Source organism: Ornithorhynchus anatinus, chromosome 3 (assembly GCF_004115215.2).
Source record: "Ornithorhynchus anatinus isolate Pmale09 chromosome 3, mOrnAna1.pri.v4, whole genome shotgun sequence".
NCBI lineage: Eukaryota > Metazoa > Chordata > Mammalia > Monotremata > Ornithorhynchidae > Ornithorhynchus > Ornithorhynchus anatinus.
This window is the reverse complement of record NC_041730.1, coordinates 85,713,389-85,727,007: the sequence shown is the minus strand read 5'-3', so window position 1 is coordinate 85,727,007 and position 13,619 is coordinate 85,713,389. Positions and strand designations below refer to the sequence as shown.

At 49.4% G+C, this 13,619-nt stretch overlaps 1 protein-coding gene across 1 annotated transcript in view; it reads left to right on the top strand.

Annotated features, from left to right (window-relative positions):
- Nucleotides 1-13,619, top strand: part of CDH23 (cadherin related 23) — a 382,425-nt gene that overhangs the window by 129,744 nt on the left and 239,062 nt on the right. Inside the window, exons 6-7 of the mRNA XM_039911511.1 lie at nt 9,222-9,416; nt 12,807-12,935. Coding sequence (XP_039767445.1) covers nt 9,222-9,416; nt 12,807-12,935 — 324 coding nt within the window. The remainder of the gene's footprint in view (nt 1-9,221; nt 9,417-12,806; nt 12,936-13,619) is intronic.

Below are 13,619 nucleotides of genomic sequence, written 5' to 3'. Positions count from 1 at the left end.
AGTAGTTCCTGAGTTCTAATTCTGACTCTGCCACTTGGCTGCTGTGTGTCCTTGGGCAAATCATTTCACTTTCATGTGCCTCAGTTCCCTCATCTATAAAATGGGGATTAAGATTGTGAGCCCAATGTGGGGCATGGACTGTGTTCCAACCTATTTAGCTTGTATCTATCCCAGAGTTTAGTACAGTGCTTGGCACATAGTAAGCATTTAACAAATGCCTTTAAAAAAAAGATGGTGGAGTCACTGCCTAGACTCCACCTCTGATCCCTTCCTGACCCTGAGGGCAGGGGAAGGGGCTGGAGGAGTGTTAGCTATGGTCACCCATCCTGTACAGTGGTCTACACAAAGCAGGCACTCAATAAATCCCATTTGCTTTGTGACCTTGGGCAAGTTAGTTCACTTCTCTGGGGTTCAGTTACCTCATCTGCAAAATGGGGATTAAGACTATGAGCCCAGTATGGGAGAGGGACTGTGTCCATCCTGATTTGCTTGCATCCACCCCAGCATATTGAAAAGCTCTGGGGGTGAACTCTTGGGAACAATCCCGTATCTCTGTGGAATTAATCCCTTCCCTTCAGACTGTCCAGCTGGAGGGGCAGAGGGAATTCTTGCCATTATATCAGAGTCCCCACACTTCCAACCCTGCCAGCACACCTCAACCCTGCCCATTAAGCAGCATGGTTCAGTGGAAAGAGCATCGACTTGGGAGTCAGAAGTCATGGGTTTGATTCCCGGCTCTGCCACTTGTCAGCTGGGTGACTGTGGGCCAGTCACTTCACTTCTCTGTGCCTCTGTTACCTCATCAGTAAAATGGGGATTAAGACTGTGAGCCTCATGTGGGACAAGCTGATTACCCCGTATACCCCAGCGTTTAGAACAGTGATCTGCACATAGTAAGCGCTTAACAAATACCAACATTATTAACATTATTATCCCTCACTAAACTGTCAACTCCCGGGGGGCAGGGATCATGTCTACCAGCTGTATTGTGCTCTCCCAAGGACTTAGTACAGTGCTCTGCACACAACACGCACTCAATAAATACCATGAATGACCGACTGAATCATTGACATCACTAAGTTAAACATAGACTCCAGGAACCCTGGGTGCTGCCATGTTTGATTTTATTCAGGAGGCTCTGGGGTGGCCCCATGGGCTTGAGTATATGCAGTGTGCACCCGGGATCTCTTCCATTCCATAGCTCACCTGAGACCGGGTAGTGGTTTCTTGCACCTCCTCCTCTTCTGCCAGTTTCGAGGCCCCTCATCCGTTCTAACAGGACCCGCGAGTCTCCAAGGAGCTAATCTTGAACCAAGTGTCGTGCCTTAGTGGGACCAGCACGGAGTAAGCCATTCCCTCCTGTCTCCACGGTCTGCCCTGCCCTCTCCCCAACAACTACCAGCCTCAGGGTGAGGGGCGGCATGGGAGGTGGAGAGAAGAGAAGGAGGATTTATTTATTCTTCTTATTAATGCTCAGGTGTGAATTGAAGGTGCTATTCATAAAATATAACCTGCTTCAGGGAGATTATCATATTTGTTTTCTAATGTAGTTCCACTTCACCACCTCCCCATGAGCGAGGCCAGGGGCTGGCACTGCTCACGCTGACTTTTGATCTTTTTTTCTTTTTCTTTTAGTTTATAGCTAGCACCTTCTTGTTAGTCCTCGGCACCCTACAGAGCTGTTTAAAGTGCCCACCTTGCCTGCCAGGAGTGGTACGCACAGAGCAGGTGATGGGCTCACTTTCCCTGAGCTCGGAAGGGACCACTAAGGGTGATTTAGACCAAGCCCCTGGAGGCAGAATCAAGCTGAGCCATCCCAGCAGATGGCTCATGGAACAAGGCAACTAGGATGGCGACAGCCTGAGCTGGCAGGCAGGTCTACCGGGGCGGGAGTCAAGGCAGAGGACACATGTTGTTGGTGATGTTGCCATCCCACTCCTGTTCCCCTGCCCCGCAGAGCCCCTTGGAAGGAAGCCATGTGTGCAGCAGAACAGACTGTGGCCAACTGGTTGGCAGAGTGGCTCAGGTTGGGAGCAGGTGTGATGAGGGCAAGAGTGAGCTGCCCTCTGCCAGCCCTCTTTGTGCCTGGTGCTACCTCCTTCAGAGCTTCAGTGGGAGAAGCATCATGGTCTAGTGGATAGAACATGGGCTTGGGAATCAGAAGGTCCTGGGTTCTAATACCAGCTCCACCTTTTGCCTGCTGTGTGACCTTGGGCAAGTCATTTAACTTTTCTGTGTCCCAGTTACTTCATCCGTAAAATGGGGATTAAGACTGTGAGCCCCACGTGGGACATGGACATGGTCCAATCTGATGATTAGCTTGCATCTAAGCATTTAACAAATACCGTTAAAAAAATTGAAAAGGGGGCCTGGATCTGGCATGATTAGGCTGATGTGGCTCAGAGCCTCTGCCTTTCCTCTGGCTACCTAGTGTTTGGCTTTTCCCCTGCTCTTCCCAACTTTCATCAGAGTGTGAGCTGGGACATGGACTGAAGGGGAGATTCAAAGAAGACCGTCGTATTTGGGCTGGTTGTAATGTTTCATCATAAACTGCACCATCTAAAACACTGCTCTGCACATGATAATGGCCAGATCAGTGCTTGAAACTCAGCAAGTCACCAGGCAGGCTCTGCACAAACCAGATGCTCAGCACAGTCCTCTACACACAATAAGCACTTATTACAGTGCTCTGCAAACAGTAGGTGCTCATCACAGTGCCCTGCAAGTAAGCACTTGGCACAGTGCTCCGCATCCAGTAATGCCAGGAGAGCAGCCTTGTGCCCAGGATTTAGTAGCCTGCTTTCAGAAGAGCTCAACCAGTCCTGCAGAAGTTCTTAGCAAAAATGCTTCCCATTTTGCAGATGGGTAAAGAGTGGTGGTGCCCAGCCATCATCCTCCTAGGGCTGAGACTCTTGAAATAGTCTTGGAAGAGAATGAGAGCAACATGGCTTAGTAGATAGAGCAGAGACCTGGGAGTCAGAAGGATATGGTTCTAATCCCAGCTCCGCTCTTGTCTGCTGTGTGACCTTGAGCAGGTCACTTCATTTCTCTGTGCCTCAGTTAACTCATCTGGATAATGGGGATTAAGACTGGGAGCCCCATGTGGAACATGGACTGTGTCCAATCTGATTAGCTTATACCTACCACAGCACTTAGGATAACATATATATATAAATATTGTATGTATATTTATGGTATTTGTTAAGCTCTTATTATATGCCAGGCACTGTACTGAGCCTCACTCTAGGCTTCAAGGCTCTACATCACCTTGCCCCTTCCTACCTCTCCTGCCTTCTCTCTTTCTACCGCCCACCCCGCACGCTCCGCTCCTCCGCCGCCCACCTACTCACCGTCCCTCGGTCTCGCCTATCCCGCCGTCGACCCCCGGGCCACGTCCTCCCGCAGTCCCGGAACGCCCTCCCTCCTCACCTCCGCCAAACTGATTCTCTTCCCCTCTTCAAAACCCTACTTAAAACTCACCTCCTCCAAGAAGCCTTCCCAGACTGAGCTCCTCTTCTCCCTCTACTCCCTCTACCACCCCCCTTCACCCCTCCGCAGCTTAACCCTCTTTTCCCCCATTTCCCTCTGCTCCTCCCCCCTCCCTTCCCATCCCCTCAGCACTGTACTCGTCTGTTCAACTGTATATATTTTCATTACCCTATTTATTTTGTTAATGAAATGTACATCGCCTCGATTCTATTTAGTTGCCATTGTTTTTACGAGATGTTCTTCCCCTTGACTCTATTTATCGCCATTGTTCTTGTCTGTCCGTCTCCCCCGATTAGACCGTAAGCCCGTCAAACGGCAGGGACCGTCTCTATCTGTTGCCGACTTGTTCATTCCAAGCGCTTAGTACAGTGCTCTGCACATAGGAAGCGCTCAATAAATACTATTGAATGAATGAATGAATACTGAGAGCTGGAGTAGATACAAGCTAATTATGTTGGGCGTAGTTCCTGTTCCACATGGGGTTTACAGTCTTAATCCCCATTTTGCAGATGAGGTAACTGAGGCATAGAAAATTATATTTCTTGTATATTTCTTAGCATTTTGTGTGTGTGTCTGGCGGGGGTGGTCTCACAAATCACTGGACTGGCTGGCAGATTATCACACTCCTCTGGGTTTGTCCTGCTGGAGGGATAACTGTCTGCTTCCCTATCCCCCCCACCATGCCCACTGTCTCAGATCCCACCCCTCCCAGGGTCCCAGTGATGAGGATTAGGCATGGAAGCCAGAACACAGACCCTGGAAGGCTGATTGCTGTGTAGAGTCCCAACTTTTTCTTTCCTTACGTAGTGTTGCCTCCTCATTGTCTGGTTCAGATTAATCTCAAGTCTGAGTGATGCATGTGTTCTGCACACAGTAAATCCTCAATAAATACCATTAATTGATTGATTGAAAGTTCATACCTCTGCCTCTAGGCATTTGCACAACCCAAAGCAGGCCTACCAGATCACTATCTCTCCCAGGGTCAGAGAGACTCCTACAATCAGGAAGTTCCTCTTTAGGTCTTATTCTTGTTTTCACCAACACTGCCCTCTCCCAGTTCTCCTCCTTGTCTTTCTGACCTCTCCTTTTCAATCTCTTTCTCCAGCTCCTTTTCTGCCCCCCACCATCTAACTGTTGGGGCCCCTCAAGGCTCAATTCTGGGTCCCCTTCTATTGTCCATATGTACCTATTCCTTCAATCTCCTCTTCTTCTCAATCACTTTTTTTAATGGTATTTGTTAAGTGCTTACTATTTGCCAGGCATGTACTAAGCGCTGGGGTAGATACAAGCTAAACAGATTAGACACAGTCCCTATCCCTCATTAGGCTCACGGTCTCAATCCCCATTTTACAGATGAGGTAACTGAGGCACAGAGAAGTTAAGGTCACACAACAGGTAAGTGGTGGAGCTGGGATTAGTACCCAGGCCCTAATGATTCCCAGGCCCGCAATTTATCCACTAGCCCACGCAGCTTTTCTGCTTCCTTTCCCTTCCCTTCCCCTTGATTCCAAGTCCCGAGTCCTGTTTTCCAATTTCACACGGTTCCCTGGACCCTCCCTGGAGGGTTTCCACCTGCTTAATGATTACGGAGCCCACTCTTCCCCCCAGCCCCCCACATGGGCAGAGTCCCAGGTTTTTCCTCCCCGAGACCCTCCCTGCCGGCTCATCTCAGTAACCGGAGCTCTGCCCGCTAAGCAGCCTCCGGATGGGACTGTGCCTTGTCAGAGCTCCATCTGCCAGAAATTTATTACTAATGCATTTTATAACAGGCTTTATAATAAGATATTAGAGACTGGAGCCGCATCTAGCAAGCATTTCATAAATATTAATAAAGTCTTTAGAGATGGCACCTCCACTGAAAGTGTAAGGGATTTCTGCTGGATTTTGTCAAGGATGTATTGGGGCTTTTACACCCCAAAGATTAGATTATGTGTGCACTTGACTTCTCTCTTTTTTTCTCTCCTTCTTTCTCTCTGTCTCTCCCACCTCCTCTCTGACTCTTTCAGTATGTCTCGTCTCTCATCTCACTATGTCTCTCATCTTGGGCTCCTTCTTTCTCTGTCCCTTTATCTGTCTTCCCATCTTCCTTGAGTTTTTTTCCTAGTCCTTCTTTCTCCCTCTCCTTCTTCCCCCATCAATTCTTCCCTTTCTCCTTCCCCATCTGCCCCTTCTTTATCATTCTCTCTTTCCCCCAATGTTTGTTCCAATTTCTTCGCTCTGCTGCATCCTCCCAAGCCCCGTTCATAGAAACCCAGTGTGTGCCACACATCCCCACTGCCTGGGTGAAGCGGGGCCATTCATCATTGTTATTAACGAACAAGATCTCCACTCACGCGGCAGAACTACCAGGAGTCGATTCCCCCGTCACCCGGGGAGCAGAAGAGATTTATTTTTATCTGAAATGTGTAGGGTGGCACATCGAAAACAGGCCGGGGGAAGCCGCCGGGCAGGAAATGGGGCTGCTCAGTGGAAAGAGCCCGGGCTTGGGAGTCAGAGGTCATGGGTTCGCATTCCAGCCCTGCCACTTGTCAGCTGTGTGACTGGGGGCAAGTCACAACTTCTCTGTGCCTCAGTTACCTCATCTGTCAAATGGGGATTAACTGTGAGCCTCATGTGGGACATCCTGATTACCCTGTATATACCCCAGTGCTTAGAACAGTGCTCTACACATAGTAAGTGTTTAACAAATACCAACAAGTGCTTGGAGGGACATCTTCAGCGGAAGGGGGAGAAGCACCTTCTTGCCCCACACAACTCAGGACAATGGCGTTGGCCTCTCCTTCCACTCAAACTTATCCAGGGCACTCTCCTTGCAGAGGGTGGTGGAGGCCTTCTGAGAAAGCACCTCAGTGTCAACCAGAACAATGTGTGCATGTGAGTGAGCAAGATTGTGTGGGGTGTGTGTGCATGTGTGTGTGTGTGTGTTGGTAGATTCCCGCTACTACCTCTGGAGATGGGTGCCCGTGGCGGGGCACACCCTGAGAAGCAGCATGGAGTAGTGGAAAGAGCACAGGCCTGAGAGTCAGAAGGTCATGGGTTCTAATCCTGGTTCTGCCACTTGTCTGCTGTGTGACCTTGGACAAGTCACTTCACTTCTCTGGGCCTGTAAGTTCCCTCATCTGTAAAATGGGGATTGAGTCTATAAGCCCCAAGTGGGACATAGACTGTATCCAATGTGTCCAACCCAATTTGCTTGTATCCACCCCAGTGCTTAGTACAGTGCCCGGTACTTAGTAAGCACTTAATAAAGACCACAATTATTATTCAAAGGAGGTTGATGCTATTCTGAAAGCTGAATGTGCCCATCCCGACTTCTCCAGGCCTAAACTTGCAGGACTAATTGCCCACAATTTGCCTGGGATGGAGAAATTAATGCAATTGATTGATTGAGAAATGACCAGGTTTGGTCCTACTCCGTAGAAATGAGGAATGAGAGATGTGAGAGATTTCCCGGAACTTGAGTTCAGATTGTCATTGCCATTGAGAAGGAACATGGCCTAGTGGAAAGAACATGGGTGTGGGAGTCAGGGGACCTAGGTTCTAATCCCTGCTCTGCCACTTGTCAGTGGTATTTCCTTGGGCAAGTCATTTCACTTTCGTTTTAATCATATTTAAGTGCTTTCTTTGTGCCAAGGCCCATACTATGCACTGGGGTAGATACAAAGTAATTAGGTTCATTCATTCATTCATTCATATTTATTAAGTGCTTACTGTGGGCAGAGCACTGTACTAAGAGCTTGGGAGGGTACAATATAACAATAAACAGACACATTCCCTGCCCACAGTGAGCTTACAGTATAGAATATAGAGCTTGCAGTGTACAGTATAGTATATGGTATTATTATTATTATTATCATCATCACCTATATCGAGCTCACAGTCTTAATCCCCATTTTACAGATGAGGTAACTGAGACACAGAGAAGTTAAGTGACCTGTCCAAGGTCACACAGCAGGTACATGGTGGTGCCACCATTAAAACCCAGATCCTCTGACTCCAGGCCCATGCTATTTCCACTAGGCCACACTACTTCTCTCTCTGTTCCTCAGTTACCTAATCTGTAAAATGGGAATTAAGACTGAGCGCTTAGATACAAGCTAGTCAGGTTGGAAACAGTTTCTGCCCCACATGGAGCTCAAAGTCTTAATTCTCACTCTCACCATTAAAAAATCATAATAGTAACCATTCCTCTATTCACATGAAGAAAATCAAATAGGGGGCAAGAAGTGGTGAATTCCTGGACCATACCTCCAGTTGCTATGGAAAGAGGGCAGCTCGATTTAGTGCCTCTTTAGAGGCATTACCTAGTGCATAGATCATGGGCCTGGCAGTCAGAAGGACCTGGGATCTAATCCCAGCTCCACCACTTGTTTGCTGTGTGACCCTAGGCAAGTCACTTTACTTCTCTGTGCCTCAGTTACTTCATCTGTAAAAAAAAAAGATGGGGATTACCGCAAGTCACTTTACTTCTCTGTGCCTCAGTTACTTCATCTGTAAAAGAAGATGGGGATTAAGACTGAGCTCCCATGTAGGACTTGCCCACAGCCACACAGCAGACAAGTGGTAGAGTCGACATTAGAACTCAGGTTCTTCTGACTCTTAGGTTCATGCTTTATCCACTAGGCCATACTGCTTCCCCGTTTAACAAAAGATTTGGGCTATCTTGGGCAAGTAGTCGACCAGTTTGTTTTCGTTAGCCGACTCTTCTTTCTTTTCTATTTTGAAAAAATTCCCTCAGATTGACTAATCAACAGTTCGGCTAACCAGGGTTCAGATAAATGGCTTTATTCACTCCACGATCAGGGAAATGCCAATTCTATAGTCTGAGGCCGAGTCACTGGGCTTTGAAATGTGTCCCCTTGTCCCAGCTTCTTGCCCCTCCCAACCTGAAGAGATGAAGACGAAAAACGTTCAGTCTTATATACAGAATCGATAATCTCTATTCTCGTTGTTCACTCTCTCCACGAAACTGCCTCACTCTTGATGACTGAAAATAGCAGGGGCTAAACTCCCAGGCACATATCCCAAGAACAATACATTTAAATATCTATTGTCTAGCACTCCATTTCCTGATCCTCCCACATCATCAAGCAAATGCCGTACTCAATGGGCAGGTCTCGAGCAGGTCTGCCCTGTGCCGGGCAGCTCGGCTGTCCTTGAGAGCAGTAGAGAAGCCAATACTGAGGAGAGTGGCGAACAGCACCTCCCGTCTCCCACCTCCCCAGCCCCTCACACCCATGGAAAATGTCAATCCTCTGTGTGCCTGTGCTACCATCTCCCAGGCCCCATCACCCTCTGACCTCAAGCCATGGGGCGCTTGGGGAAGTCCCACTGACCCAGGCAGGGTCCAACCAGTGGGACAGGACTGAATAGAGACAGGATTCCTGTCCTTGAATTCCTCCTGTGAATTTTACTTGGGAAGTAGAAGGCAGACCCAAGGCAGTTCTTGTGGGAAAGAAGGTGAGAGTGGCTTTTCCACTGCCAGAACTCCTGGAGGGAAGGGAAAAGGCTCAAGAGACAAGGAACCAGACTTCTGGGCATGCCTGATGAACCAGAAGATTGGGGCTTATATCCAGTGGTAGACTGGAAATGATCCTGCATTGAAAACTCCTGCCTGCTGCCCTTCCTGGGGCCCCAGTGACCCAGTTCTGGCTTTAGTTGCTCTGAGGGGATTGGGAGGTATCAAATGCCTCACTTTACATCTCTCTGACTCATCTAAACTTCTCCCCCAGAACACTCCAGTGGGGACCCCCATCTTCATCGTGAATGCCACAGACCCCGACCTGGGGGCAGGCGGCAGCGTCCTCTATTCCTTCCAACCACCCTCCCACTTCTTCGCCATCGACAGCGGCCGGGGCATCGTCACTGTGATCCGGGAGCTGGACTATGAAGTCACGCAGGCCTACCAGCTTCAGGTCAATGCCACGGTGAGTCTGGGTGGGGCCGGGGAACCACTGATGCCCCCTCCAAAGACCCACATTTTCATCATTCGTCCCCCTCCCCCTTTTTCTCCCGGGAGCCCACCTGGACACCAAAAAAGCTGCGACTGTCGGTTTTGCTTAGAGGAGACCAGAAGTCGTGGCACCTGGAACAGAATCTGGGCCCAACCCACCAAGTGCCCAGGCACTGAGGAGTGGAGGGTTCCACCTCAAACTGTTCCAGAGGCTCTCCTGCACCCAGGCTGGGCACTGCCAGGGGCCTCTGCCAGGTGTCCAGGACACTTTTGGAAACCTGGGTGTGCCACCAGTCCTGTGCACATTCCTCTTTGCTCCTGAGGTGACAAAGCAGTTCCTTTCCTAAAATTGGCTTACTAGGGGACTCAAGAGGGGAGGGGCTTTTGCTCCCAGAGTAGCCATGCTCAACTCTCTCATCAGCTTAGCTCAACTCTCTCATCAGCTTAGCCCTGGGCTCTCTGCAGAGTCAGGCAGTTATATTTATTGAGCGCTTACTGTGTGAAGAGTACTGTGTTAAATGCTTGGGAGAGTACAATGCAGTAGTAAAACAGGAGATAGCTGAGCAGTGACCCAGCAGGCGGCAGAGACCCCAGATTCCCTTTCATTCTTTTCTTCTGTTTGAGCTGCTGAACTGGGGAAGCAATATGGCCTAGTGGAAAGAGCACAGGCCTGGGAGTCAGAGGACTTGGGTTCTGATTCCGGCTCTGCCAACTGTTTGTTATGTGGCTTTGTGCAAGCCATTTAACTTGGCTGGGTCTCAGTTTCCTCAACTGTAAAACAGGGATTCAATATCTGTACTCCCTCCTATTTAGACTGTGAGCCCCATGAGGGACAGGGTCTGTGTCTGACCTAATTAACTTGTGCCTAACCCAGCACTTAGAACTGTGTCCCTTACATAATGAGGGCTTAAAAAGTTCCATTAAGAAAAACAAAAACTGGAACTTCAGGGTCCCAGTGGTCGAAGGGAAAGGGCGAAGTGCTGACCTCCGTTTCTGAGTCTCGTGCCGGGGGAAAGTGTAGTCAGAGTGATTCCACAATAGACAGTCTCACCAAGCTCCCTCCCCTGCTTCCCTCCCTCCAGCAAACCCTGCCTGGTGTACCCGCCTTTGATAGCCTGCAGTGTGATGAGCTGGCTGGAACAGACGGGAGGAGGCAGGTCGGGATGACCAGGGACCGGCAGTGGGGAGCGCAGTGAAGATCCCGAGGTCAAGAAGAGTTGGAGGCTCCTGAGTTTGGGAGCACTCTGTACAGTGCACACCACGTGGCTCAAGAGGAAAGCCAAGCCCCAGTCCAGATGGCAGGGCCGGGTAGGGCAGGGGAGGGCCGTCAGATCGCCGCAGCCAGGCTGTGAGTCAGGAGCCTGCAGCTCCGGCCTCTGCGGGCTATGAGCAGGGCTGCGCCCATGCTGTGGCGGTGAATACAGTTTAAATGAACATGAATCTGCTGGCAATCAGGCCTCTCTCGGGCTGGAAATGGTCTGCCTGATAGCAACTGGAGTGACTGACGCCCTTTGCCCCCAGAATCTTTGTCACTCCCACGTGGTTATGTGCTCCCTGCCGTCGGATCGACCTACTGCACGGCTCCTTTCATGCCTCAGTGAGGGCCCTGCAGCCTGAACCGCCCCTCCAGGAATGCCCTCTCTTTCTTTCCCTTTCTTTCTCTACTCTCATTCTTTCTCTCCCTCTCTTTCCCTTTCTTTCTCTCTTTCTCTACTCATTCTCCTCCTCTCTCTTTCTCTTTCTTTACCTACTCTCTCATTCTCGTTTTTTTCTTTCTCTACTCTTTCATTCTCTTCTTTCTCTCACTTTCTCTCTCTCCCTCTCTCATCCCTGCTATCCCTCTCTCATCCCTGCTACTCCAGTGGGTTGAGGATTCCTCTACTTCCCCGAGTCCTGGCTGGCTTCTAGCCGGCATGGGGGTGGTGTAGGGGTGGAGCGCTCAACCGTTAGTGAATCCCATCTGGCTCATCCTCACTGCTCGACGTCCAGCTGGACAACCCTTATCATATCCTGGCCAAGAAATGGACACTCCACAGCTCATCCGGAGGTCAGGTGATGGACGGGTTGACTTGTGAAGGTCCCTTCCAACCCTTCTAACCCCGAGTTCTGAAAAATATCATTTTTCAGGTTTTACAAAAATGGAACGAAGCAGGCTTATGTGCTCCCTCTGCTGGTCCCGTGGGGAAAGCTAATTAGCAGTTGACACCCCGACATTGGAAGCTTGATTCTATCTTTCATGTTTTTCCCCGTGGCTTTCTTCCCCAGAGAACAAGCTTTTGCTTAGCTAGATTTTAGACATGATTTTAGTTCCAGTCTTGCCCTGAAAGGGCCCTGCCCCCCTTTTTTGTTGTTGTTTTTGTTTATTTTTTTGTGGTATATGTTTAGCACATACAGTGTACCAGGCACTATTCTAAACACCGGGGTAGATATGAGCTAAGCCCCTTAACCCTTATGGGGCTCACAGTCTTAACCCCCATTTTACAGATGAGGTAACTGAGGCCCAGAGAAGTTAAGTGACTCGCCCAAGGTCACACAGCAGACAAGTGGCGGAGCCGGGACTAGAATCGATCAATCAGTGGTATTGATTGAGTGCTTACTGTGTGCAAAACACTGTACTAAGCGCTCAGGAGAAAACAATACAATAGAATTAGAGGACAGGTTCTCTGCCCATAAACGAACTTAGAGTCTAGTGGAAGCTTACAGTCTAGAACCTCGGTTCTTCTGACTCCCAGACCCGTGCTCTATCCATGTGGCCATGCTGCTTCTCATTCCACCAGGTGGGGCAGGAAACCGAGGAATCCACCCAAAAGGTCAGGGAGAGAATCAGAAATGGGACATCAGGACATAGTCTCCAGGCCCGACTTGTGTCAGGCCTGACTTGGGAAGCAGTGTGGCCTAATGGATAGAACATGGGCCTGGGAGTCAGAAGGGCCTGTGTTCTAATCCTTACTCTGTCACTTGTCTGTTGTGTGACTTTAGGCAAGTCACTTCACTTCTCTGGGCCTCAGTGCCCTCATCTGAAAAATAGGGATTAAGACTCGGAACCCTATGTGGGACAGGGACTGTGTCCAACCTGATTAGCTTGTATCTACTCCAGCTCTTAGAACAGCACTTGACACATAGTAAGCACTTAACATATACCATCATCATCGTCATTACCATCATCATCGGCATTATGCTGTCCTTAGAACCCTCATCCCCCTCTCTGGGCTGTTCCCCTTTACTTTCCCAGATGTCCCAGTGAGGGTTGGGTATGAAGAATGAAGGAGGTTGAAAGAGTTGTTCCAGAGGCCATTTTAGTCCTGGAGACTGGGTGGATGTTCTGGGCATAAAGGTCTCTCTCTCTCTCTCCTTTGCTTTGAAGGATCAGGATAAGAACAAGCCCTTGTCCACACTGGCCAACCTGGCCATCACCATCACAGACATACAGGATATGGATCCAATCTTCATTAACCTGCCCTACAGCACCAACATCTACGAGCACTCACCCCCGGTAAGTCTTCCGCTGGACTCCCTCCACCAGGCCTGTCCTGGGCCACGCCCGGTGACAGGTGGTCCCTGGGCAGATGGCGGCTGTGGGCGGGCAGGTAGGAGAGCAGGAAAATAAAGGAATGAGAAAGCACCAACACCCACCCAGATTTACTTCAGTCAAACTCAGTGATAAACTTTTCGTATTGCCGAGTTAACAAGGCCTATTCCAGCCCAGGAAATGGAGGCCAGGTTACTAACAGGAGGGAAGTCTAAGGGTGACAACATTGTTTTGGAAGTCCAGAGAACTGGGTCCAGCCCCTACCTCACACCACTAGCACAGAGGGCAGCCAGAAGATCAAGCAATGGTACTTTCTCAGTGCTTACTGTGTGCAGAACACCATACTAAGCACTTGGGATAGATGGAAATTGCAGGCAGGCGGTTACATCCCGCAAACCCAGTGCCTGGAAGAGAAGAGAAGGGGATCACCACCAACCCAGCTGCTATGTCAGCTGGTTATTATTATTGTCATCATGATTGCTGTCTGTTCAGCACCTACCTTGTGTATAGCACTGAACTAGACACTTGAGAATATCCAGAAGCAGAAATTGAAGACCTTCCCTGCCCACAAGGGGTTTACAGTCTAGAGGACAAGACACAAACAGAAGAATACGTTTTAAACATTAATTGTAACCCTATCCTTCTCTC